The 27836-nt window shown below is 37.8% G+C and overlaps 3 protein-coding genes and 1 pseudogene across 4 annotated transcripts; 3 read left to right on the top strand and 1 right to left on the bottom strand.

Moving 5' to 3' along the window:
- On the top strand, positions 1-3187 carry LOC137732053 (transcription factor BHLH089). The gene is made up of 6 exons (XM_068471348.2): positions 1-834; positions 1081-1281; positions 1560-1625; positions 1800-1868; positions 1970-2041; positions 2604-3187. The coding sequence occupies exons 1-6, from the start codon at positions 526-528 to the stop codon at positions 2730-2732; spliced, it is 846 nt and encodes a 281-aa protein (XP_068327449.2). The 5' UTR covers positions 1-525; the 3' UTR covers positions 2733-3187.
- Positions 3188-4855: 1668 nt separating this feature from the next.
- On the top strand, positions 4856-6708 carry LOC137749341 (uncharacterized). The gene is made up of 3 exons (XM_088687851.1): positions 4856-5323; positions 6056-6645; positions 6699-6708. The coding sequence occupies exons 1-3, from the start codon at positions 5042-5044 to the stop codon at positions 6706-6708; spliced, it is 882 nt and encodes a 293-aa protein (XP_088543977.1). The 5' UTR covers positions 4856-5041.
- Positions 6709-9389: 2681 nt separating this feature from the next.
- Positions 9390-20967, top strand: LOC137733026 (phospholipid-transporting ATPase 3). Its single transcript, XM_068472253.2, has 27 exons — positions 9390-10104; positions 10907-10972; positions 11412-11473; positions 11887-11968; positions 12171-12281; positions 13355-13432; positions 13604-13700; positions 13906-14012; positions 14336-14401; positions 14844-14965; positions 15092-15191; positions 15295-15372; positions 15473-15589; positions 16196-16345; positions 16473-16577; positions 16901-17043; positions 17361-17462; positions 17575-17638; positions 17730-17942; positions 18203-18368; positions 18504-18583; positions 18690-18929; positions 19181-19402; positions 19482-19649; positions 19790-20140; positions 20219-20325; positions 20429-20967. Exons 1-27 carry the CDS (start codon positions 9925-9927, stop codon positions 20724-20726), a joined length of 3675 nt encoding a protein of 1224 aa, XP_068328354.2. The 5' UTR covers positions 9390-9924; the 3' UTR covers positions 20727-20967.
- A 576-nt stretch (positions 20968-21543) lies between these two features.
- On the bottom strand, positions 21544-27050 carry LOC148689851 (uncharacterized; annotated as a pseudogene). Its single transcript, XR_015957847.1, has 6 exons — positions 26465-27050; positions 25836-25890; positions 24782-25770; positions 24255-24654; positions 22553-24124; positions 21544-22459 (listed from the first exon to the last, which is right to left on the bottom strand). The product of XR_015957847.1 is annotated as an uncharacterized LOC148689851 (transcript).
- Between the last annotated feature and the right edge of the window lie 786 nt (positions 27051-27836).

Raw genomic sequence — 27836 nt, forward strand, 5'->3', positions numbered from 1 at the left:
GTATCTTAGAAGTTCTTATCTCACGTGATCGTATGACTAATGCTCCAAAGTGTCTCCCCACCGTCAATGTGATTGACTGGGATCGTACTTTGATCGGACGGTGGAGAAGCGAGGAGAAGGTTTACAAAAAGAAGAGTGAGAGAGAAGGGAGGGGGGACGGAGGGCATGAAAAGAAAGGGACAGAGAAACGCTGGAGGCTCCGAGAAAAGCTCTCTCTGTAAGTGACTTCGCTTCGCAGCTTCCGAGGTCGCTGTCGATGAAAAAACCAAGTGCTTTGCGTGTTGTGAAATTGTGAGGAGGAAGAGGCGCAGGCGGAAGAGAAAAGTAAGAGTAAAACTCTCCAGTACGCAGTAGGCACAGTGCGCACCAACCTCCACTGTCCAAGGAGATCACGCACAGCACCAAACACTTTCTCTCTCTATATCCGTCGACTTTGAGATTTATTTGAACTTACTATTTGAATCCGGCAAATGCGAACGTTAATCCGAATCCAAACCCGAACTTGAACCGGATCGGAGTGTGAACATGGATCCGCCGACGCTCGTAAACGAGTGCTCGTTTCCCAACGCCAATGCGACGTCGTTTAATTTCTCTGAGATGTGGGAGTTCCCGATGAATGGAACCGGCGCGAGCGCCGGTGACTCCGGCGGAGCTTTGGGGCTGCGCAGGCCGAACTTTTCGCAGAGTTTCGCGCAGTTTGGGGACGTCTCGGGTGCGATTCGGGACGTCTTGGCCGGTAGTGATCCGAATCCGATGAGAGGGCATGGCGGTGCCGCGAGAAAAAGGCGCGAGGCCGACGACGAGTCTCCAAAAAGCAGTGGCAATATTGGCGCGGTATTTCTATTGTTTCTTCATTCAATATATAATTCAATTGTTTATTTAGTTAAAAACTCTGATTAGCTTTTTGCTAATTATAGCAAACTATTTCTGTTTACTTTGTGATTAGTGATTTTCTTTGAAATTTCTAATGGTTTTATTAGAAATTTCTATATCTACAAATGTGTAATTGGAATTAGTCCTCTTCTTTAATTGAACAATTTCTAAATCTGCATATTTTTGTTCCAAATTTTGTCTTGGCAGAGTGATTGTGATGGGAAACGGCTTAAAAGATCAGCTCGCTGCAGAGATGAGAGTACTCGCGAGCTGAAAGCCGAAGTGGAAACCAGTTCAGGCAAGCCGGCAGAGCAAAACGCTCAGCCGCCTGATCCACCTAAGCAGGACTACATACATGTCCGAGCTAGAAGGGGTCAAGCTACTGATAGCCACAGTCTTGCAGAAAGAGTAATTTACTTCATTTGTCCAAGTCCAATATTTTCGAGCGATATTATGAACTACTCTAATTTACGAGACCTGAAATTGAACTCTAGGTTGTTAATGTCAGCTACTTTATAGTAAGGGCTAAAATTTGAGAAACGGGACATGAATCAAGCACTTATAATCCATAACATTCTCTTTTGTTCACATAACACCATCGTCGATTTTGGTTGAATTGTCGAACAATCTTTTTGAGCTATTAAATGATAGATACTGATTGAAATTTGGAAATATGTGGTGGACAGGCTAGAAGAGAGAAGATAAGCGAGAGGATGAAAATCCTCCAAGATCTGGTCCCTGGTTGTAACAAGGTAGGGTATGGCCATCCTCTTAATAAATTCATCTACTAGTCAACTACCAATTGCATCCCAATGTGTTCGAAATAGCGCTAATGGATTTTTTTTCGGTTTTTATTTTTACCGAGTTGGTTTCCGCCTTGGATTAACATGTAGAAAACTGCTGATATGGTAAGTTATCCGATTCAGGTTATTGGAAAAGCACTTGTGCTTGATGAGATAATTAATTACATCCAATCGCTACAGCGGCAGGTTGAGGTATGAATGTGTTTATAATTTGCAGTCGTTCTTCATTTTTACTATGAATTTTTCAACATGCAACTTAGGCTCGAGCACTGTCCATGTTCGGGATGTTGCAGTTCCTGTCGATGAAGCTTGAAGCAGTTAATACAAGAATGAACCGTGGAATTGAGGCGTTTCCTGCTAAAGATGTAAGTCTATAGGTTATGTGCAGTTGTTAAGCGTTTAAAATCGCTTTCACCTCGCTTTTTTCTCTCTGAGTGCTTCGTCGTAATACCTTCTTGTTTTCTTTTTCCAACTTTTTTTCCATATGCCATGTATTATTGCACACATCAAATTCATCAGTCTAAACATGTACATGTCAGTTGTCTTATTTGAAAGTCGGTAAAGTAAAACCGAAGCAATATGACTATGTGAAGTTGCCCGTCTGTGTTGTTATCCATCGTTGTCCATTTTAAATGACGGAAAACCAGATTTCTGTGTTTTGAAAATGTCTGTCAACATTTTGGACCACAGTTTCGTTCTCTTTCATCAGAACTCTGTTCACATTCACGCACGCATTTCTCCTAGATGAAGCTACCATATCGATCACAATAGGAATTCATGAGTTAAGAGTCCAAGTTATTGGTGAATGTGAATCTATGTTGGGTTAAGAAACAAAAGCCGAAAAATACTGATGTGTTGGTGGGAGTTGATTCATTCCTCTATTTTATGGACTGCCATTCTCATAACAGATCAATTTTATCATTTCAGTTCGGTCAACAAACATTCGATAATGCTGCAATGGCTTTCGGTACACAGCCTCGAAGGGAATATAGCCGCGGCAATTCACCCGAGTGGTTGCATATGCAGGTTGGTGGTGGTTTCGATAGAACAACATAGCCTAGAAAACTCGTCTTCAAACTGGGAATAAAAGCACAAAGGGAACGCTTCCTCCTTCAGTAGCTGTCTAAAAAAGTATACCGCGTTATGTTAAATCAACGAAGACCTCCTCCTCACACCCTACATCAGGCATGGAGTTGTGATCATTTCCGTCTACAATGCTGCTGCTTAAGTTAGTAATGTAACTAAACATCTCCATGTGTTTGTGTGTTGAAAAATCGAACTTTTAACTTCGTGTATCATCGCGCCTCTATAGCAGGCTACATATTCTTCTCCGTATAAATACCGAAACAAAAACCCCCGGGGCAATTAGTAATGTTCTTGTAAAAGAATGCTGCTTGTTCTATATTTTCGATGCTCTCGTCACGTCTTGTGTAAACATTGATATAACATTGATGATTTGTTATTAAGCTGAAACAACATTAATTAAATAAAATTAGTTCAGCTTTCTGGAATCCTATTTTTCTCGCTGGGATATAATGTTTTTCAGCTTAGAACTTCAGCTACCATCCTTTTAATTTGATGTAAATTCCCACTGAGCAGTGAGTACAGGGAAAAGACATTGACGTGGGAGAGCACATTTGTTTACAAGTTGGGCCTAGTGACAAAAGAAGGGGGGACAATTGTTAGGCCCAAAGCCCAACAAACAAAAGTTGCACAAAGAAGTTGGCCTCGTAACAAATAAATGAGAAATTCAAATTTAAAATTTTTTTTTATACGGAGATAAATTAATAATAGTACAAGCAATAATAGGGTTAATTTTATTTTTAAGGAAACTTTAATGAAAAGTTTTTGGTACTGTTTATTTTAACAAAAAATCATATTTTTACATTAAAAAGTTAATCCTGATACTATTCACTTTACCATTTATTTTGTTCTTATCGTTAAAACTCAAAGTTTTCAAACATTTTTCATTCGTTTTCTTTTATTTTTATCCGAATGACTATTGTTCATAAGCATTTTTCATACAAGTAATAGGGCAAATAGAATTCAAAATTTGTAACTTCCACTGTAAAAATTAATGCTATTATTTAATTGAGGTTTTATGAGATTTAAGATAAGGTTTTTGCAACAAATTGTAGACCAAAATAGTCACAGGCAAGGTAATAATTTACTTGACATTTTCAGTTAAATCACATGAATATGATGCAAATTTTTACTAAATGTAATAGACCCAAATTACGTAGTGAGACTGTGGGTTGCATGTAAGTTCATTATTTTTCAAGGAGTAATGTTAGCAAGATCAAATTTTTTAATCCAAACGATGTGTATATAGATGATTAGATTATTGATTAAGTATCGATTAACATGTTTCATTCTTATTGGTGACATCTCATTTAGTTTGTAAGTTCGTTTAAAAATTTGATCTCTCTAGCATTATTCTTTTTAAAAAAATATATATTTATAAAAAATAAATAAAATTTGCCACAAGAGATGCTTATGAAAATTTTAAAATAAAAAATGATAAAATGGTACTCTATTTTAAACTTATTAGATGATGAGTTTTGACTGAATTGTAGTGTCACTGAGCAAAATCCATTAAGAGCATTCCCACCGTAGCTTTTTGCTCGGGGGACAGTCTCCAGAACAAAGGCCCGAGGGCCGGTGGATGGCCTCCAGCGTGAGGCAGGCCGGGGGATGGGGGAGGCCCGAGGGCCAGGCCCGTGAGGGATTGCCAGGCCTTGAGCCCGAGCTGAGGATGACGCCATGCTGACGCCAGGGTGGCGTCAGCGTATTATTTAATTTTTTTTGTGTCAGGCGCGTGCACCCCACCCGCGCGTGGGGGCGCGTCCCGACACAATAATCAGAAAAAAAAAGGTTTTGTCAGTTACCGTTGGGAAGCCACGTGGCTTCCCACGGTACGTTAGATCCTAACGGTCACTTAATGTGGACCGTTAGATCTCAACGGTAAAAAAAAAAAAATGTCAGATTTAATATCCACCGTTCGATCTGAGATCAACGGTGGATATTAAAATGCTTTATAAATTAAAAAATAAATGAAAAAATAGTTTAAAAAATCTGAAAAGTTACCGTTGTGACACGTGGCACAATCTGGAGCGTTGGAATTCAAATTTTTTTATATCCAACGGCAGAGATTAATTAATTGAATAAAAATTTAAAAAAAATGTAAAAAATTCAAAAAAATATCTGAAAAATCTGAAAAAAATTGTAAAAAAAATTGTTTTTACTTTTCTATAAATACCTTCTCATTATCATCTACCTTACACAACAATTTCATATTTTCTCAACTACTTTCAATCACATTCCTTTCTTTGTCTCAAAATTTGAATCCATTTTTTTTCAACAAAATGACCACTGGTGCAGGTACGAATTGGTCGCTTATTGAAGATGTTGCGTTGTGTACTAGCTGGGTTGAAGTTACTCATAGTTCGCTTACGGGTAATGAGATGCAGTTGCGAGAAATGTGGAGTCTTATTCATACCAGTTTTCTTGAGAAAATTGGTGGGAAAAGAACCAAAGAATCGATGTCCAGTCGTTGGAAATTACTTAGCCAATCGTTTAGTACGTGGAGAGACGCTTTGGCACAAGCTAGTAATAATATTCGAAGTGGGGAAAATTACTCGGATCAGGTAACAATTTATTATTTATTGTTACTTATTTGTTACATTATAATTATGTTGTTTGTATTATTTATTTATTTGTTTGTATTATTTATTTACTAAACTTGGAACTCTAGCCCCATGTTATGATTAAAATGACATATAAATATATATATATATATATATATATATATTTGTTACTTATATATATATGTATATATTTGCTAGTTAGTTATTTTCATTATAATTATTTATTTGTTACTTATTTTCATTATTTACTAAACTTGAAGCCTTCTTAGTTATTTTCATTATATTTGTTACTTATATATATATGTATATATTTGCTAGTTAGTTATTTTCATTATAATTATTTATTTGTTACTTATTTTCATTATTTACTAAACTTGAAGCCTTCTTACTTATTTTCATTATATTTGTTACTTATATATATATATGTATATATTTGCTAGTTAGTTATTTTCATTATAATTATTTATTTGTTACTTATTTTCATTATTTACTAAACTTGAAGCCTTCTTACTTATTTTCATTATATTTGTTACTTATATATATATATATATGTATATGTATATATTTGCTAGTTACTTATTTTCATTATAATTATTTATTTGTTACTTATATATATATGTATATATTTGCTAGTTACTTATTTTCATTAAAATTATTTATTTGTTACTTATATATATATATGTATGTATTTGCTAGTTACTTATTTATTTGTTACTTATTTTTATTGTGTAGGAACTTCAAGCACAAGCTTGGTACGCTGCCAAAACCAAAAGCAAAAATAAATCATTCAACCGGTGGGAATGTTGGAATATTGTCAAAGATTGTCCTAAATTTAGAGTTGTGCCAGTCGGTCCAGAAGTGCACATGAACAGCACCCCTCTACACTCTACACCCGATCATGTTCATGAAGATGATGCAGAAGAAGTGCCCGAAACGCCCCTCCCTGAACGCGCGTTGGGTTCGACCCGTTTTCCAATTAGGCCTCAAGGTAAGAAGGCTTCAAAGAGAAAAGGTAGTGCTTCCAAGAACGATTATGCAAAGTTCATGGAAGAACTTACTCGCCAAGGTGAATTGACTTTGGCAAGGGACCTGGCGAAAGATGAGGCTGAAAAGGCTAGAGAGGCATCAAAACAAGCAGCTGTTGAGAGAGAATTTTATGCTAATGAGAGAGAAAGAGAGCTACTTAGGCAAGAAAGGGAACATGTTAGAGAAGAAAGACGGGCTCAACAAGATCGTGAGATTATGAACATGTCTTTAGAAGGGAAGTCTCCAAATTCTAAATTTTTTTGGAAATCAGAGAAAGCGGACGTTGTGCGAAGGAGGCGTGCAAGAGAAGCATTAGCAAGCCAAGGTGGTTCTAGCACCACAAGAGAAGATCATCCTAGCACCACAAATTGGTTAAGTGATGATGAATAGAGTACTTTTTGTAATCGGAGCCCATAATTTTCCAATCACTTTGGGTTGTAATTTATTATTTATTGTTTGTATTATTTATGTTGTTTCCAATTTCTTGAATATTTATTCAAATTAATTTGGTAAGTTATTTATTAAAAGTCCATTGTTCAAATTAAAAGTACTTGTATAAAATAATTAAAAGTCCATCGTTCTAATTAAAAGTCCTTTACATAAACATAAACATAAACATACTAAGAATTACATAAACATAAACATAACAAAATTACATAAACATAAACATAAACATAAAACATACTAAGAATTACATAAATATAAACATAACAAAATTACATAAACATAAACATAAACATAAACATACTAAGAATTACATATACTAAGAATTACATAAACATAAACATAAAAAAATTACTTAAACATACCAAATAATAAAACACACCAAATAAAATAACATAAACATACCAAATTAAAAAAAAACACACTAAATGAACTTAATTATCTTCAGCTTGTTTCAATGCCCACTGGTGCTCTATCAAGTCAATTTGTCGGGCATTGTGCATGTCTGGCATTTGAAATGCAGTATATCGTTGAATAAGCCTTTCATTGTAACGTCCATCCCTTTGTAATGGCTCATGTTGCACGGGCTCATCGGTGGCGTCATGAGCACAATATATACGTGTTCTTGAATTGTTCATCGGGTCTGGCTCATATTCATCAACGGCTTCATAATCGTACTCATCTTCCACAATCATGTTATGAAGAATGATGCACGTCATCATGATGGATCGAAGCGACTCTACATCAAACAATCTGGCAGCACCCCTGACGATCGCCCAGCGAGCTTGGAGGATACCGAAACAACGCTCTACATCCTTCCTGCACCCCTCTTGACAGCTTGCAAAGTGTTTTTCCTTTGCACTCCGTGGACGTGGCACTGTTTTGACAAAGGTTGACCAGCGCGGGTAGATGCCGTCAGCTAGGTAGTATGGCCCGTCGTACATACGTCTGTTGACCTCATACATAACTTTTGGTGCATTTCCTTGCAAGACATCGTTGAACACTGGGGATTGGGCAAGGACGTTGATGTCATTTTGAGCTCCCGGGACCCCGAAAAAGGCGTGCCAAATCCATGTATCAAAAGATGCCACCGCCTCCAGAATGATACTTTTTGCTCCTTTTCTGTCCCCGTAAGCGCCTTGCCATGCACTTGGACAGTTTTTCCACGTCCAGTGCATACAATCAATGCTTCCAATCATCCCCGGAAAGCCACGCATCTCCGCCTTCTTCAACAGCCGCTCCAAGTCCATGTGTGTAGGTTTGCGGAGGTACTCAGCGGTGTAGATAGATTCGATTGCTCTGCAAAACCTCATCAGGGACTCAAGAATGGTTGATTGCCCCATCCTCGTTATCTCATCCACTTGGTCTGCAGATGCTCCATATGCAAGCATCCGCAAGGCAGCAGTAATTTTTTGCTCAGGCAGTAGACCCATAGCACCAAAAGCATCTTTTTTTTGCACAAAATAAGAATCATGGTTGCAAACAACAATCATGATTTTGTTGAACAAATGTCGTTCCATTCTAAAACGACGTCTAAAGTACGTATCAGGGAATGCACTATTAGGAACAAAATAATCATCCAAGAGTTCCATACCTCGTCGTTGCCTGCTTCTATCAAGGTTTCCGGAACGGCTGGGCCTGCAGATCTGAGCCGCAGCTTGGATGACTCGACGGGAATGTGAGGCTCTGCCCCTTCTTACTTCGTCATTTCTCATTTGACGCTCCTCATCCTCTTCCCTCTCATTTCTTACCCTCTGGTGATTGAAGATTGCTTCAGATTCGTTAAACAATTCTTCCTCTTCCTGATTGTATTCCCACATCATCCTTGAGGAAGAAGAAGACGACATTGAAAGAAAGAAACAGAAACTATGAATAATGATACAAATTTTTGTGAATAAGGAAGCAGAAACTATGAATAACGATAGAGATCTTGAGATTTTTGGTGTGAGATTTGTGAGGATGGATGGTGGATTATATTGAGGATTCAGAAATGATTAGGTTCTGCATAATGCCACGTGGCATGCCGTCATTCGTTACAAATCTGATGGAAATCTATCCTCAAAGATTGTGAACGGATTATGACACGTGGCATGTCGTCATTCGTTAAAAATCTGATGGAAATCTATCCTCAAAGATTGTGAACCGATTATGACACGTGGCGCGACGTGATTGGTTAATAATCTTATCAGAAATCCATCACCAATAATTGTATTATTTTGTATTATTTAATAATACTTCGGATAATGACACGTGGCGCACCGAGAACGATTAAAAATCTTATCCGATATTACAATTAAAATTATTTTGTATTATTTTATAATAAAAAAAAATACTAATATTTTATTGCCTATTGCCAGGGCTATTGAAGTGTAACGGTGGAGATGCAAATTCTATTGCCAGAGCTACTTACTGTTCATTAAGGGCAGTTACTGTTCATTAGGTGGATTGAATAGTGTATTGCCAGGGGGGAGGGCTCCAACGCTGGAGTTGCTCTAAGAGCCTCACACAAGCTTTTCTCCGGGGCAAGTGGCTTGTAAATACAAAAATAATAAGGTTTAAAAATGCTATTAAATCCTAAATGTGCCCCATAAAATCTAACGTAAAGGGGTAGTTAGAAAAGTCCGTCAACCGCCCCAGGCCCCCAAGACCGCCACGACCCGCGTCTTCTTCCGAGTCTGAACTAACCGTTACATTCACCAACGGCGAACCAAACGACGCCGCATAGAAATTTGGGAGAACCAGGTCCTGCTTTGCGCTTAAGGTATTAACCCTTCAAACACCACGCTCCCACTCGCGCGTCAGGTCACAGTCCTTCTCCTCGGTTCCTCACCAGTCACCACATCTAGAAAGCCGCCAGATCTCGCCATACGCGCACAGAGTACTCGCGCTGAGAAATTACCTCATTCACGGTCTACGCGAAAAAGAAAATTCAAACGAAAAAAAAAAAAGGAAGAAAAATGAAAGCAGGTTTGAGGGGGCGTTGAATACGGACGCACTTCCTCCGGCACCGTTGGACGAAGCGTTTTGAACCACCGTTTACCGGCGAGAAATAGGGGAGTGGACGATTGAGGGTCTGATCGGAGATTATTCTTTGGAGACGACTCGTCGTTTGAGTTTGGATCGGGCCGAAGATGAGTGGGTGGAATCGGTCCTCGAGAGGAGCGAGGCTGGGTGGTCGCAATTCGAGTTCGCAGCCCGAGCGGACGTCGACGACTCGGACGGTTCGGCTCGGGAGAGTCCAGCCACAGGCGCCGGGTCACCGCACTATTTTCTGCAACGATCGCGAGGCTAACATTCCAGTCAGATTCTCGGTAGGTGACTCGATTTTTCTACCTATTGTCCTTGTATTCTCCGTTTACCGTATTTTCTGTTTGGGTTCTGAGAAAATTAGGGAGAGAATATAATCGAAATTGAAATGTTGGATTGTTGATTTTCTTCAGTTAACGTCCAGGAAAATTGGAACTTCACTGCTTTCGTTATTTTTTTTCTCCGTTGAATTAGTTGCGGTTAATTATTGTCGGTTTTTGGTGGATAGTGTGGTATTGAAGAGATTAGGGTTTCTGTAACGGAAAAAAAAAATTTAATGCTAAAAATGCTGTTTATGCTACATGAAGCTTCCTTATGGTTCTAAGGAATGATCAATGTTCATGCAAAGCGCAATGCAGTTGTGGAAGTAAATTTAAGCTGCTTTAAGTGTTTGTGTTTTTCTAATTTATTTAATTATTTTTTGGATTTTGCTACCAACAAAAAGGAATAGAGATAGGCAAGCAAGATTATCCGCCTGTACAGAAGTATCAATGTGGGTAGTTTTCTGCTCATTGTCGTTGATTGAGGCTTCACTAGTGTTCTTTTAGAGTGTTAGGCTGTTAGCTCCCCACTTTTTATCTGGATCCCAGAACAGTAGATTAGGATTTGGCCTAACAGAATCTAGAATATTTTGCTAGCACGGTGGATATTTTCAGGATTTTGGTTTAGCTCCACCATGTACCATCAACAGGTTGTTTGACTATAAACCTATAGGATATATAATCTATGTTCTGTTATCTGCTACATTAAATCTTACATCGTTTTGTTTGTATACGGTTTTAAGTATTATGCGTTCAATTGTTCCAGGGGAATTCTATATCAACTACAAAGTACAACTTCTTTACTTTTTTGCCAAAAGGACTCTTTGAACAGGTAATTCACGGGCCTTTGAACTACATAGATGAATATGATTATAGTAGAATGTAAAGTTATAATATGATTTGGTGCGGCAATTTCTGACCCAACCAAATAAGAAGTTAGAACCATAGCTTGTGTACTAAATCTTATTATGGTTGTTTTGGAGTATTGACAACTAGACTAGATGGATAAGAAAAGTTTATAGGAGATGCATTCCCCTGGTGGATAAAGTTGAAAATCTTAAAATTAAGGGCAATTTCAATGAATTTGACTTTAGTTTTAAATCAACCTGCTTGCTCATGCAGTTCGAAGCTTATCTGTTTTGTTTGTAGTGAAGTGTAGGAATATCATTCTGTGATGGGTTACATATGCATAAAACAAATTGACTAGAGTTGCCAACACCTATGATTTTATTTTGTTATGGTCCTGAGAAATTGTTTGTTTACACTGACAGTTCAGGCGGGTAGCTAACCTGTACTTTCTTACGATCTCAATTCTATCAACAACGCCAATCAGGTATTTTAACTTTATTTGGTTTGGTACTTATCTTGTAATGTTATATTACAATGTCTTAACATGAAAACCAGTATATGTGTTGGGTAGAACCTTTATGAAGGGGAAAATGCACCTGAGTATAAGAGATGCCAGTTTTATTTGTTTATTTTTTGCATTCAGTTATGCACATTATTAAGTGGAAGTTTGTTTTTAGTTTCCAAACATAAAGGAGAGATGTTTGAACCCTATTTGCTTCAGTTTGGGTTTTTTTATTTGTTATTAGCACACTTACGTGCACTTTGGAAATATTGCTTACAAATTTGCTTTGGCATCACTGAATCTGAAGGGTACTGACTACAACTGATTCACTGTAATAATTTATAATAGTTGTTAAATTCTAAGCATAACGTTTTCAAGTATGTGTAATATTGCAGTCCTGTGCATCCTGTAACCAATGTGGTCCCTCTGAGTTTGGTGCTTTTTGTTTCTCTTGTTAAGGAAGCATTTGAGGATTGGGTGAGTACCAGTCTGCTTATTATATCCTGCAGCCTTGATTTTTACCTTTTTTGTTTTTTCTGTATTTCCAATATCAACTCTGTGTGTGTGTGTGTGATAGCTGTGGTTTGAAGTTTTATCTATCATTTTTATGCAGTTAAGTATGAAACTGTGGACGAATGTTTAACTATGTATCTTTTTATTTTGAATTTATGTTAAACAGAAGCGCTTCCAGAATGATATGACCATAAATAATGCTTCTGTTGATGTCTTGCAAGATCAAAAATGGGAAAGTATTCCCTGGAAAAAGTTGCAGGTTGGAGATATTGTCAGGGTGAGTGTACTTCTTACTTAAGTTTCCTCTTGGAAATGCATTTGATGCGCCATAATATGATATATGCACTTCTATAAGGTTATTGTGTTATCCTGTAACATGGATATCAGTTGTAACTTCTGTGGGTGATGATAGTTGTTGCATGTTGTAAAACCTTACCCACCCAACCCTGGTGCAGAAAAAAAGATTCCCATTTATTATATAAGCATTTGAGCACCATCTCATTTTCACCTTATGGTGCATCTATTCACTTTCTGCTGATTGTTTTTCTCCAGTTTATCGTATTATTCATTTACCCTTCTATTCCCATCATTGTTTATTGCACATTAGAACTTTGTAGGCTTGTGAATTATCGTATCCTAGCATCCTTTATTAAAAACTCTGTATTGGGAGGTTTTGCTCTGTCATATTATATTTTGATATTTTTCTATGGATAAACAAGTCTCCAAGATGATTGGCACTATTGACAACCCAATTATGTGGGAATTGATTTTTCTTTGTGGGAACAAGGGTGGCGGGGGACAGAAACTACTCAGTGCTGCAGTTCAGCTGATGCGTGGTCTTGTTGGCATGTTGATTATGTGTGCATATGTGACCACGCGATAGTTGAATTGGCACTATAGCAGAATAGAGATTGTTGCTATCAGAGAGGTTTTGTCCTGTTGATGATGTGTGCAAAGTGCATACATGACCATGTGATAGTTGAATTGGTTGGAAGTGCTCTTTAATTGTAACTCTTCAACATGATGATGTTTTTAAATAAACTTGGTCTTGTGATGGCTGAGAAGGTTGGAAATTCCCATTAGTTGTAACTTTTCATCTCTCCCACTCTTGCTCTTTACTTGCCGCCCAAAGTTTTAGAAACATGGAATTGAGTAATGCTTTATATGGTTATGATGGTTTTTTTTTCTTTCTAGCAATCAGAAGATATTTGATGCATATTGTCTTGGATGTTTGCTGTTTTTCGTTTAAATTTTTGAATTGTTCTGTTTATATATTTGCATGTTGTTTCCATTCAAAAAGGAATGTTATTTGGCACTACCTAGAACCTGATGTTTTTGTATTGGTTTCAGATCAAGCAGAACGGATATTTCCCTGCAGATCTGCTTTTTCTTGCTGGTACAAACCCCGATGGTGTCTGCTACATTGAGGTCTTTGATTCTTTCATCTCTTTTAATTTTTGAATATTCAGTAGTGCCATGTTTAACATGGATGGACTCACCCTTTTTCAAAATAAATAATAAGTGAAATATTTTGTTTGTTTGCTTTTTGTTTTTGTTTGTTTGTTTGTTTTTTTTTTTTTTTTTTTTTTTGGGTAACAGACTGCAAATTTGGACGGGGAGACTAATTTGAAGATCCGAAAAGCATTAGAAAAGACTTGGGATTACTCGACTCCTGAGAAAGCATCTGAATTCAAAGGTTTAGTATTTCCTGTTAACCTGCAATTCAGCAAGTCTTTATAATTGTACATTCATATACTTGAGTGTTCTTCAAACAATGATTTAAGTAATCTTGTTAAATGCGATGGGTGTGAAATTTGATTGCTAAATTGACGAGTCATTTGTTGCAGTTGTGATGATTCTGATGAATGCCTTACTGATGAACGTTTAATTCCTAATTGCAGGAGAAGTGCAGTGTGAACAACCTAACAATTCATTGTACACCTTCACTGGAAATCTCATTATTGACAAGCAGACGTTACCTCTATCTCCAAACCAACTTTTGCTGCGAGTATGATATTGTTTTTGTTTCTCAATATTGGAATTTATTTTAGAACGTGATTTTAATAACTTCTCATGGATTTGCACTCATTTTTGCTGATAAAAATGGTCTATATTTTACAATCTTGCATATCAATTTTCTGTGGAACTAGTTGGTGTGCATGAATTGTTTTTTGTCAACTACTAATTATAGAGTTGTGAACCATGTTAATCTTTGTATTATTGATCCCCAATGGTCTTGTATCGTTTGTTTGATTTGATTTCGGCTCCTATATACCTGTGAAATTGACCTGGAAAACTCATTGGAATTGCGACTTTGCTATATTTTTACAGGGTTGCAGTCTCAGGAATACTGAGTACATTGTTGCGACTGTTATATTTACAGGTCATGAAACCAAGGTATGTTATCAAGAAGTGGAGTAAATTAAATGCCTCTTATTTTAACTCCCACCCTTTATGTTTACATGTGTAGAGTGTAGTAAACGTGAATTCTTGGAGCAGTTTCCTTCTGTCTGTCAGTGTTCTTACTTCAGTAGATGTTTGTGACTCAGATTCCCCTTCAGAAAAAAGTACTTTTGTGCTATTGTCTTACACATGCTTTTTTTACATGTCCCATTCCTCTTAGTTGTTTCTCTTTGATTCTGAAGGGTATCAAGTCCTTATTTTAAAGTATGTTTCATGTGTGTTATAAGAAGCTACTTGCATTCCCATCTTATCCTATTGGTACCCACTGTTTTCCCTCCTCCCCCTCCTCCTCCTCCTCCTCCTCCTCCTCCTCCTTCATTATGTATATTCTGTCCATACTAATGAATTATTGGTAATCTTCTATTTTGGTTTGCAGGTTATGATGAATGCCATGAATGTTCCTTCGAAAAGAAGTACACTGGAGAGGAAACTTGACAAACTGATACTCGCACTTTTTGCTTTTCTCTTTATGTTGTGTTTGATTGGAGCTATTGGCAGGTATGAGAATATGCTATCCTGTAATTTGATTGTGTATTTTCCTTTGAAATTTATATTTCCACTCAAATTCTTTACATTTTTTTTTTCCACATCATGATGATGTTTTTGGTTTATGAAATTCTGTAGTGGTGTATTCATCAACCACAAGTACTACTACTTAGGTCTCCGGGGGAAAAAGAATGCTGACTCATCATACAGCTCATTTGACCCTAATAACCGTTTTCTGGTAACATTCTAGCTTCAGCAGAATAATTGTTGTAGAGTGGATTTCTTTGAGTAATTCATGTTGGACTATATCTTTTTGCTTATATTGTTTATCGGTCTTATAGGTTATCCTTCTGACGATGTTTACCCTCATTACTTTGTACTCAACAATAATCCCTATTTCTCTTTATGTTTCCATTGAGGCAAGTTTCTTCGGTCAATGATGCATCTGCCTGCTACTTAAATGTATAATGCTATTTTTGATGGGTAGAAAACTCTACTAAAATATTTTATGGATTGCAGATGATCAAATTTATCCAGTCTACCCAATATATCAATAATGACTTGCGTATGTACCATGTCGAAAGCAATACCCCTGCTTTGGCTAGGACTTCGAATTTGAATGAGGAACTTGGACAGGTAAGTTAATCCCAAACTGGCATTCTAATAGCACAAGGTTTTTTTTTTCTCTCTAATTTATTCTGGGGAAAACAATTATTTGGTACTATTTTTGTTTACTTTGTAATCTTATTACTATTTATCACAGTTAGTAACGTGAAAAATACGTACTGCATTATTCGGCAACTTTGTTAAAATAATACTTAAAAAAATTCGGCCGATACTTTTTAACTAATATTTATTTAAAATTTTTTATACATTTTTATCGGGGAGCCTTGTTGGCTTGGGTCTCCCTTTATTTATTCAATATGTTAAAATACAGGTAGAATGCTTGAATTTTATATGTATATTAACGAAAACTGTGTTTTAAACATGAAAAGTACGTGTATTGTACGCTGGAGTTTTAAAAAACGTGCAATTTAACGAATCATTAATACGTGTATGGAAAAGGGAAGTTTTTTTTTTATAAACATGTAGTCTATAATACTCGAATTTATTAACTATGCTATTTATTACTTCCTCTGCGCAATTAGAAAAATTTGCACTGTTTTAGTATAACTGTGGAATGTTTTTATTGAAATCTATCAATTTGCTTTTATTAATGGTGACAGTCTATCCTTTGGTCAGGTGGAATACATCTTTTCTGATAAAACTGGAACTCTAACAAGAAACTTGATGGAGTTCTTTAAGTGTTCAATTGGAGGGGAGGTCTATGGAACTGGTATCACTGAAATTGAAAGGGGAATAGCAGAGCGGAATGGTATAAAACTTGATGAGGTATATCTCTCTCTCTCTCTCTCTCTCTCTCTCTATACACATGTATATATTATATGATATTATTATTTTATATATGAGATAGAAAATTTCCCTCTTAATGAAGTTATGATTTCACTGTTCCTTAAAGGGGTACAATTCAGGCAATGCAGCCCATGAGAAGGGATTTAACTTTGATGATCCTAAGCTTATGCGAGGAGGTTGGAGGAATGAGCCTAATCCTGATCTTTGTAAGGTAGATTTTTTTATTTGTTAGAAGTATATTGAAATATTTTTGTCATCGTTACTGAGGTGTGGAGCTACATGCAGCATTCTAAATGTTGGAAGTTCTTTTTCTCCTTTTGTTTTAGGGGATTATGATAGCTGTTTGCACTCTCTTGTAGTTTTTCTCTTTGCATCTTGTTTTACGGGTCTGTAGGGTTTATGGGAGTTTATTTTCTTAGAGGGAATTCCATAAAGGATTATTCTTGCGACGGCTAAATTAGTTTCTCTGATTCTCTAACTTACCAGAAAGGAATATTATAATACTTATATTGATAGATTTTGTTCTATTGGTAGGAATTCTTCAGATGCCTTGCTATATGTCACACGGTGCTTCCTGAGGGTGATGAGTCCCCGGAAAAAATCACATATCAAGCTGCATCCCCTGATGAGTCTGCTTTGGTAATTGCTGCAAAGAACTTCGGCTTCTTCTTTTACAGGTATACACTTCTCAGTTCTGTCCTATTGACTGGGATTGCTATTGTCATACTTGTCTATATTTCAACTTTTAAGTCACATAGTGACAGATGTGTGAAGGGAGGTTCAGTTTCACATCCTTTAACACCAACCTTTTTTTATTTGATCCATGAATTTGTTTCCATCCGATCTATATTTCAAATGTTTGAATGGTGTCTATTTATTTGTGCTAATAAAATGTTGCTCTCCATTCTTTTTCTGGTTCTGCTAGAAGTGCTTTGAGAGAGCTGTTGTCAGTTAGTCTAGCTTAATTTAAAGTTGATATCTTCCTTTTTCTCAGACGTACACCGACAACAATATATGTGCGTGAATCTCACACCGAGAAAGTCGGTAAAGTCCAAGATGTGTCTTACGAGATTCTCAATGTACTTGAATTTAATAGGTGGGTTATGTCCTTGAACACATTTGTTCACTTTTATTTTGTGGGCCACGTACTTATATAATTTCATGGTTGATTGACTTAACATTTATTGCAATTTCTATTGATTAACTAGTACGAGGAAGCGTCAGTCTGTTGTATGCCGTTACACGGATGGCAGGCTTGTTTTGTACTGCAAGGTAATACCGTATTGAGGCTTTTATATTTGATGAAAACTGCTGAGCAGTTGGCAAATAAATTAACATTATGTCAGGAACCTGTTATTGACAGGGTGCTGATAATGTAATCTACGAGAGATTGGCATATGGACAAGATGATTTGAAAAAAGTATCTAGGGAACACTTGGAATTATTTGGATCTGCTGGATTACGTACTCTTTGCCTGGCCTATAGAGATTTAAGTCCTGATACATATGAAAGCTGGAATGAGAAATTTATTCAGGCTAAATCCTCTCTAAGGGATCGTGAAAAGAAGTTGGATGAGGTATGTTCTGTTGAATCTGGTTTTGGTAGTATAACGGTGTCACTTTCAAGATTTGGCATGAACTGTTATAACTTCATTACCTTTATTTCTTTGAGTCGTTTTCTGTTTTATTCCTCTATGCATCCATTTCGTTTTTGTTTTAACAACCAACCCCTCCCCCTCCCTCTCTCTCTCTCTCTCTCTCTCTCTCTCTCTCTCTCTCTCTCATTATTTATTGATGTTGGTATTAATTATTGAAAATAATTTTGAAATCAATGAAGGTGGCAGAACTCATAGAGAAAGATCTCATTTTGATTGGATGCACTGCCATTGAAGACAAGCTTCAAGAAGGAGTTCCAAATTGCATAGAGACTCTATCAAGAGCTGGTATTAAGATTTGGGTGCTAACGGGGGACAAGATGGAAACTGCAATAAATATAGCTTATGGTGAGTTGGTATCTTATGAGAGCTGGGGCTTCTTTATTCCCTTCACCTTTGTTCACTCACCATCACTCTTTCGGTCTCTCTCTCTCTCTCTCTCTGATATCATTTATCTCTTTTTTTTCCTTAAATTTGCTGCAGCCTGCAATTTGATCAACAATGAAATGAAACAGTTCATTATCAGTTCAGAAACTGATTTGATTAGGGAAGTTGAGGACAGGGTATGCAAAAAGTTATTAGCTTGCACGTATAGCCTTTACATACATTAGAAATCACTATCAACCACGATATTTTCCCCTTACATGTACGTTCTGATTCTGGTGTTAGGGAGACCAAGTGGAAATTGCACGTGTCATTAGAGAAGAAGTAAAAAAACAACTAAGGAGGTGCCTTGAGGAAGCGCAGAACTATCTTCACAGTGTGTCTCACCCAAAACTAGCACTTGTAATTGATGGGAAGTGCTTGATGTATGCCTTAGACCCCATTCTACGAGTGACGCTACTGAACTTGAGCTTGAATTGTAACTCAGTTGTCTGCTGTCGGGTTTCCCCTTTACAGAAAGCACAGGTGAGTTTTCCAATGGAATTTTAACTCTTAAGATTATGTGTTTGAGTAATAAGCCTGTGATGAAAATGGAATTGAATTATATAGTACCTTTATGAATTTCTATTTGTTTAACATGGTTTAATTAAGGATGTAACGTTGCTAAAATATCTGCACTAGAGAAGCATAAGGAAACGAGTTTTAGTTCTTAAAATTTTGTCTCTAATATATATAATATTTATGTAGTTTACTAATAACATTGCCACTGTCTTTAGGTGACAAGTATGGTAAAAAAAGGTGCAAAGAAGATAACACTGAGCATTGGTGACGGTGCCAATGATGTGAGCATGATCCAAGCTGCTCATGTTGGCGTTGGAATAAGTGGGCAAGAAGGAATGCAAGCAGTGATGGCTAGTGATTTTGCTATTGCCCAGTTCCGTTTTCTTACTGATTTACTGCTTGTGCATGGACGGTGGTCATATATTAGATTATGCAAGGTATGGATTTCTTGTAACTTTCAAAACTTTAACATTTGTCGGGTGGGCACGAGCTGACAAATCTTATTGCATTTTTCAGGTTATTACATACTTCTTTTACAAGAATCTTACATTCACATTGACTCAATTTTGGTTCACCTTCCAAACTGGATTTTCTGGTCAAAGATTCTACGATGATTGGTTTCAGTCATTGTATAATGTCATATTCACAGCCTTGCCTGTTATCATTGTCGGGCTTTTTGACAAGGTATTGTATCTGTCCATACACTCAATAATACCAATTTTCTTAAATTGCGCCCTGGGAGAAATTATTGTTTGGGCCGTTGCTTTTTTTGTGGACGAGGCGTATAAACTCTTTTTTTGTCAACTTCTGTTCTTTATCATCAGGATGTGAGTGCAGCCCTCTCCAAGAAGTACCCTGAACTCTACAAGGAGGGAATAAGAAATGCATTTTTCAAATGGAGGGTTGTGGCCGTATGGGGCTTCTTCTCAGTTTACCAATCCTTAATCTTCTATTATTTTGTCACTTCCTCGAGTGATCGTGGTCAAAATTCATCCGGAAAGATGTTTGGACTTTGGGATGTCAGCACAATGGCCTTTACTTGTGTTGTAGTGACAGTCAACTTTCGTTTGATTATGATGTGCAATTCAATCACAAGGTGGCATTATATTAGTGTTGGAGGAAGCATTGCAGCGTGGTTTATATTTATCTTCATATATTGTATCATAGACCAGAAGGTGGGTCTCTTTATCTTCGTATTTGGTTGTTCGTGGAGATTTTGATTTGAGATATTAACTGATTTATTTGTACTGCAGAAAAATCTTTATTACGTCATATACGTCCTGATGAGTACCTTCTATTTCTACTTTACACTTCTGCTAGTCCCAGTTTTTGCACTTTTTGGTGACTTCGTTTACCAAGGGTAAGAAAATGAGATCTCCGTTGCAATCTGCAGCTTTTCAATAGGGGGAGGGGTGGTTTTCCCTTCGTTATTTGATGAATTAATCGATGTTTTTTGGATACAGGATCCAGAGATGGTTCTTCCCGTTCGATTATCAAATAATTCAGGAAGTTCACAGGCATGAGCCCGAAGGTAGAAGCAGGGAAGATTTACTGGAAATCGGAAACCAGCTCACACCAGCTGAGGCAAGGAGCTTTGCCGTAGCTCAACTCCCCAGGGAGGGATCAAAACACACTGGATTTGCTTTTGACTCGCCTGGATACGAATCATTTTTCGCTTCCCAGCTGGGAGTCCACGCCCCACAAAAAGCATGGGATGTCGCTCGGAGAGCCAGCATGAAAAGGACACCGAAAAAGAAATAAACCGGATTAAGAAGATTTTTGTATAAATTTTCATTTCGACGTTGAGGGGTAGGAAAATTTGTAATTAGTTGTGCCATATCATCCGTAGTTCTAGCTCTTTTGATATATCCAGTATCTGTTTTATGTGTAGGGGAACTGTAGTGGTATGTCCAGGCTTGTCACGGTTGTACATTTACATGAAGTAATTCAACTTAGAGAAGAACATTTCTTTTCCGGTGTAAGGGAAACTAAATTTCAACCATTTTTCGTTCTTGATCGCTGTTTTCTCAATCGAGGTTGTATCTTTGTCCTACAGTTTTCTCGTATCATTTTTGGCTTCGTAATTTTCAACATCCGCTGCATCAAGTTCTTGGGTTTTCGCTTACGAACCCTAAACGCTATCAACACGATGCATCACATTGGCTCAACAACGACGTCGTTTGACTAATTTCAATCAGGAAAAAGAGCAGATCAAAGGGATTTATCAATCAAAGCGTCATTTTAAGCCTGGATTAGGATTGTGGTGCTTTTCTAAAGAAAGCAGTTTATTAACAAATCTGGAACATCAAATGTGTATGGTAAAACGAAAAAAAATGTGTTCTACCATGCTTCTAAAAAAAGTTTTTTTTTTTTTCAAAGCTTAGTGATGATGTTCATTTAATGAAATTTTCAAATGACAAGTATACCCTTACTTATTTTACAATATTTGCCCTTACAATATTCTCTTTAACAATTATTATATCACATTAAATATCATATCTTTTTTAATCATCTACCACATTCACAGACTCAAGACACTTTTGTTTTTTTGTTAAAAGCACTATTACAAAAAAAAAAGTTTACCAAACACTCAAAAACTTTATTTTACACTGGTTTATTCTCACAGCACAACAAAAGCAGTTCTTGTTTCTTTTAAGAAAAACATCGTAATACCAAACTAGCCCTTAATGGATCCCATACATCTAAATAAACGTTTTTAAGTTCAACACAGCAGAAGGATACCATGCTGTTTTCTATAAAAGCGATAAAGGAGGAAGGAATCGAATACAGGACCTTGAGTGCAGAAGGATACCCGACTATTTAAGTTGATAGCCACAACCACAACCAACTAGATGACAGAAAGACGAGAGAGCACTACGAAGCAAGAAATAAAGTACCCTCGATCATATTATGACAATCTTTGTTCACTTCCTCGGTTCTCCTTCTTCAACACCAGAACTAGATTCAGGAGTTCAGTCACCTTCTTCAAACGAGTCGAAAAACTTGGCCAGTTTTTCTGACAAGGATTGCTGGCTTTCATTTAATGACTCCTCATCTCCTTCATACTCATCATCACCTTCGTAGACAAAACGAATCGCCCACTTCTTCAGCTCGACGCCTGTCATCCATGGCGGATCTCTCCTCGTTACATGTATCTTATAACCTTCTTTTAACTGAGAAACCAAGGGATGCCCAGTCGGGTATTGGCACAAGTGAAATTGGTCTTCATTTGTGTTGGGTACTCCCTGTAAGTTCAATGCTGAAGTGAAGGTAGGAAAATCCACTACGAGGATCTTTGCTTGAATGTCCCCTATTGCAGGGCGTTCATCCCTTGTTTCATCTGGTATTTGCTGGTTGAGAGAGACTACAACGCCTATGATCACGCTTTTGAGAACGCAGTTTTTTCACTCAGAGAATGTAACCACACCTTGAGAAAACCAGTCTGGTATCTTGCTTCCTGGCATGCTAAGATTGTGTATTTTCCTCAAGTAGCTCTGCAACAAAAATTTCCAAACCTATGACTGAGTTACCATTTCTATACGCGTGCATGCGTGTGTATTTGTGAGAGAGAGAGAGAGAGAGAGGACCTTAGCAAGTCTTTTCTTAACAACTGATGAGCAAGCATTGCAACCACTCGCATACAACCTCACCAAGGAATTCAAGCATTCAAGGCCTGGAATATCGGCAACTTTATCACAACTTGTAAGGTTCAGCTCCACCAAGTTTTGCAGGTTTGAAATATCAGAGATACTTTCTAATGAGGTGCAGTTTGCAATATTCACTTCATCCAAACTCGAGGGAAGCGGAGGCAGAGACTTGAGCTTTTTACAATGAGGCAACAAAAGCTTCTTAAGAACGGACAGTCCCCGGAGACTGGCTGGAAGGCTGCAAAAACTATTGCGGCTTAAGTTCAAGGTTTCGAGTGATGACAACTTCTCAAAATCATCAACTTTTCCAGATATATTACAAGCACGAGCATCCAGATCATATAGCAAGGATAAATTTGAGAAAGAAGTTGGGAGTATAAAATTGATCTCTTCTGTGTGTTCCCTCTTTTGAAGCGTCTTTCCCATTTTTAAAACCATCAAACTAGAAAGCATTCCAAAGCTCTCGGGTAGTTCTGTCACCGCAGTATCCACCATATGCAATCTGTGCAAGGACTTGAGTTGTCCTATTGAAGCTGGAAGCTTGCGTAACTGTTTACATCCGTTCAAGCGCAACACGGTAAGATTTTCCAACATCCCTACTGATTCTGGCAACTCTGTGATAGTAGCATTGGTTATGACTATAGCAGTTAGTCCCCTCATGCTTCCGATTGACTGCGGTAATGATCTAAGAAATCCACATTTCCTCATCTCAAGCTTCTCTAGTGTTTTCAAGGCACCGATTTCATGTGGGAGAATTGTGATTAATGTCTCATTTATTTGTAGCACAACTAGAGAATTTAAACCTCCAACTGAATCAGGCAATTCTCTCATAAACTCGCCGCGCCCCACTGATAACTCCCTCAAGTTTGACAACGAACCAATGGACGCAGGCAGTTCTTTGATAGGACTACCATAAGTAAGAAATTCCACTAACGAATTCGGGTGTCCAATGGAATTTGGAATGGTGGTCAGTGAATTACACCAGAGCAAACTTAGTCTCTCAAGGTTTGCCAAAGATCCAAATGAATCGGGTAGTTTTTCTAAAGCTGAATCATTCAGGGATATTTCTTTGAGAGAACACAACTTTCCTATCAACTCAGGTAGCCCTTTCAAAAATTTGCATCGGTTCAAGCTGAGCCTTTCGAGTTTCGTAAGCTTGAAGATAGATTCAGGAAGACTTTCTACCACTGTCTCGTCAAGGAAAAGTTCTTTCAATGATACCATGCTGTCCATGTTGCTGGGCATTTTTTTCAATTTTGAGCAACCGGTGAGGATTAGGTTCTCAAGTTTTCTCAGGCCAGACACATCACTGGGGAGTTCAATAAGGTTCGAACAACCTCTCAGGTTCAAGTGGACTAATGTATTCAAATTCCCAACCGAGTCATGAAGTTTATTGAGATTAACACATAGCTCAAGAACAATCTTTTCCAAGGCGCGGTTACCAGATAAATCAGGTATAGCAGTTAGATAAGAGCATTCGTGTAGAATCAAGAACATCAATTGCTCTGGCACCTGGAATACAATCAAAATCGCCCTTTGTATTAAAGAGAAAACTAGCTTAGAAAATCATAAAAGTGTAAAGCATCCAAAGAGTAGGATAGAAAAGGATAAAGCAGATGATTGATCAAATAGTGAAGCATACCTTGTTACGCCCGCTCCACAAACTTACTAGTTTGCTCTTTGAAAGATCAAGGACAGCAAGTCGCCGAGGGGAAAAATCCGAAGGAAGAAATTTCAAAGGACAACCTTTCCATTGTAACCACTTCAACTCAGCTGGAAGAAACTTGAACTTCCCTTCCAAATTCACAAAATTAATTTGGAGATGTCTAAGATTGACCATTGCTCCAAGGGGTTTGGAGCAAATTACAACCTCTCTCTTTTTCTCTGCTTGATTTTGAAGATATGCTTTGTGCCTTTCCTTTAGGTATGTTACTGCAGAGCTAAAACTGGGGCTTTTTCGAAAGTGCCTTTCCTTTAGGATCCCGCACCATCCTTATCGATGATTCGAAGTCTAAGACTATCCCTTGTATACATCTTGTTCCCTGTTGTCAAGGTATCGAAAAATATATAAGAAACTGTGGTAAGAAATATCAAGCCAATCATCATCTAATCTAGAAATTGTGCTACATGAATATGTGAACAATAAAAGTACCATAGTGGATTCTGTACCTTATCATCCTTGAAGACATTCAAGATTTCATCACGATCCCAAAGTCTACTACGCATGCCAGGATCTGCAACGCTTTCATGTCTAACGATTTGTCTTCCCATGTCTCTAACTTCATCGTGCATCCACAGCATACCGCTTTCATAAACCTTCATGAGAGATTTTGCGGTGAGATCAGCAATTGCTATCTCACCATCAAAACCACAACCCTCTTCATATTCATTTTCACAAATAAACATGCAAAGTCAAGGAAGATACACTTCTCTTGCTCGTCTAGAGCATCATAACTTATCTTTAACACATCCTGAAGATTGCCGGGACGAATACGTTTCAGTTTCTGTAGACTGTCTCTCCATTCCTCTATTCTCCTCCGATATAATAGGTAAGAGCCAAATACTTCAAGAGCCAACGGTAGCCCACCTGTGAGAGACACAATTTGCTCGGACAGGGCCAGGAAATCATCAGGGGGCTTTTCCTTATGCAGTGCATGGTAACTAAACAGTTCAAGCGCCTGAGACGAATCCAACTCCCTGACCTCATACAACTTGTTCACAAGATGATTGGGCAAGACACTTCTATCTCTTGTGGTAACAATGATTCTGCTTCCTTCATAAAACCAGTCTCTGTTGCCAATTAAAGCACTTAGTTGCTCTACATTATCAACATCATCCAAAACAATAAGAACACGCTTCTCGTACACAGTCGCTTTTATTGCAGAAATACCAGCGTTAAGTTCATTTACCGGCATCTTCATAGTAGAAAGACTACCGATAAGTCTGTTTTGAAGCGATATTAACCCCTCGTGTCCTGCAGAAGTTTCTCTAACATTTGAGATGAAGCCGCGATGCGCGAAGTAAGCAACAAGTCTGTTAAAAAGGGCCTTGGCAAGAGTCGTCTTGCCAACACCACCCATGTCATGAATTCCGAGCACTCGAACGCCATTGGATCGAACATCCAACTTACTGTTGCCAACACCACCTCTGCTTCCTTGCTGTCAAATTACATGACCACAACTACATTAGTTTGCCTCTTGGGGTGATGAGCACAAAAGATAACTTTAGCTTTTACACCTCTAATCTTTTGGATTAAGATTTCAAAGACATGAAGCAAACTAAACAAGAGAGGAATCACGTGATCAATTGGAAAAAAACTATGACCAACTTAATTTGATTAACATTTTGCTTCAATCAGACAACAACAACAAAGCTTTATCCTACGGAATGGGGCTGCTGTATGACTCCCAGAATGCTACTGCGTTCGGTTTTGTGCCATAATCTTAATCTTAGATATTTTGACTTAGTTTTTCAGCCCTAATTGCAGTGTGAAACTTTAAATTGTAACCTGAATGAGAAGGATAGTTAATTGGGAAGAAGATATTATATAAAACTGAGATTTGACAAATCCCCAGATCCAAATGCATGCTGCAGCCAAAACTCAAACCATATTATATATGAATATGAATAAACAAATAGTAAACTAGGCCGTAAGATTTACTCAGTTAATTCATACTTCCAATAGACTCCAAAAAACCTTAAACATTAAATAATCAAATTCCTAATCATTTCAATTTCTGCATGCTGCTGTTAGCTAGCTAGGGTTTTAACAGATCTTTAACTGATTGAGTGGGATTTTAACAGATATTAGTTATGAATCAATTTTAGTACTATTACTGATTTAATTACTACCTGGAGGAGTTGCAAACGTAACCGGCTTTGCCACCGACTTTGGCCATGGCGCTCCTCCACCTCGAGACGACGGCGTTTCCATACTGCAGTTCGTGAGCTGAAAAATGTTCAGAAAACGGGCCCCTCTGTCGACGGACGTCGGAGGGATCCACTTGGTAGAACACAGGCAGAATCAGACACCTCCTGCTGCTCTCGCATATCTTAGCCAGCTCCTCCAAGCACCACCTCGAATCGGCGTATCTCCGCGACAAGACGACGATTGTGGCCGCCGAGTCGTCGATCGCTTCCAGCAGGCTCGGGGCGATGTCGTCCCCGCGGTTCAAACCGTCGTCGTCTAAGAAGACTCGGACGCCGCGGCTTTTGAGGGCCTCGTACAAGCTCTTCGTGATTGTTGAGCGGGTGTCTTCTCCTCTGAAACTCAGGAACACGTCCCAGCGTAGCCGGAAGCCACCCGGGGTTGACGAAACGGCGTCGCCGTCGTCGTCTTCTCCCGCCATTTGCCTCGTTTGCGCGTCTACGCGTTCGACGTTATGGCCGTTCGTTTAACTAAGATGTGGGCACAGTTACTCTGAGCTTACGTAAATCACCGTTAAATGGATCTGTTTACTTTTCTTTTACATGCGATATTCTGAATTACAGGAATATTTCAAACTTGCGTTGAAGCATAAATTTTTCATTATATCGATAATACAGTGTTACATCATCCGTTATTATATAAGTTGTAAAAAAATTATTTTTTAAATTATTAATTATTTTAACATAAATTAATATACAAACATGTATCATTTCGTATTTTGAACATACAAAAATATTCCTCGTGTGAAGGAGCCTGCCTCACTGGTCCCTACATGGACATTATTGATGCTATATACTATGCACATGGAAAGGAAGACTCTTCAACCTTGTCCAAGTTACCCGTTACCAATAAATGAAGACTTGTTGACTATGAGCTAAATCACTGGTGGGTAATAGACTGGATGGAGAGTTGCTGACTTAGGCCACCTCCAATGGAGCTAAAAAATTGATCCATTTGTTCAAAAACTCAACTCTAATCAATGTTTGAGTTATAATTATATAGAGTCTATCTGGTCATTATTTGGTCAAAGAAGCTGCCCAAATGTAGTTCTTCTTTTATGTTATCTCCAACCGAGCCAGTCATAGTCATAGGACTATAGGCCAAAAAATAACTATTTTTTTACACAAAACCCATCTCTAATCAAGGTCTGGGCCAAAAAATCCAACCATATGACCAGGGGCTAGCAATCTTTAGCCAACCAGCAAGCCTCTTCAGTTGGGCCTAGCTGGATTTTTTTTTTAAGGCAAAATAAAAATAAAAAATAAAAAATCTAATTTTCGTCCTATATCTAAAACA

This window comes from Pyrus communis, chromosome 16, assembly GCF_041283825.1.
Source record: "Pyrus communis isolate YQ-2024b chromosome 16, ASM4128382v1, whole genome shotgun sequence".
Lineage (NCBI taxonomy): Eukaryota > Viridiplantae > Streptophyta > Magnoliopsida > Rosales > Rosaceae > Pyrus > Pyrus communis.

Bases quoted from the DNA above. Each gene is read 5' to 3' on its own strand.
- LOC137733026 (XM_068472253.2), top strand. From the start codon at position 9,925: ATGAGTGGGTGGAATCGGTCCTCGAGAGGAGCGAGGCTGGGTGGTCGC. The intron at 18,369-18,503 runs GTGAGTTGGTAT...AATTTGCTGCAG, and splicing joins TGCAATAAATATAGCTTATG to CCTGCAATTTGATCAACAAT. The intron at 18,584-18,689 runs GTATGCAAAAAG...TTCTGGTGTTAG, and splicing joins TTAGGGAAGTTGAGGACAGG to GGAGACCAAGTGGAAATTGC.
- LOC137732053 (XM_068471348.2), top strand. From the start codon at position 526: ATGGATCCGCCGACGCTCGTAAACGAGTGCTCGTTTCCCAACGCCAAT. The intron at 1,626-1,799 runs GTAGGGTATGGC...TATCCGATTCAG, and splicing joins TGGTCCCTGGTTGTAACAAG to GTTATTGGAAAAGCACTTGT. The intron at 1,869-1,969 runs GTATGAATGTGT...GGGATGTTGCAG, and splicing joins CGCTACAGCGGCAGGTTGAG to TTCCTGTCGATGAAGCTTGA.
- LOC137749341 (XM_088687851.1), top strand. From the start codon at position 5,042: ATGACCACTGGTGCAGGTACGAATTGGTCGCTTATTGAAGATGTTGCG. The intron at 5,324-6,055 runs GTAACAATTTAT...TTTATTGTGTAG, and splicing joins GGGAAAATTACTCGGATCAG to GAACTTCAAGCACAAGCTTG.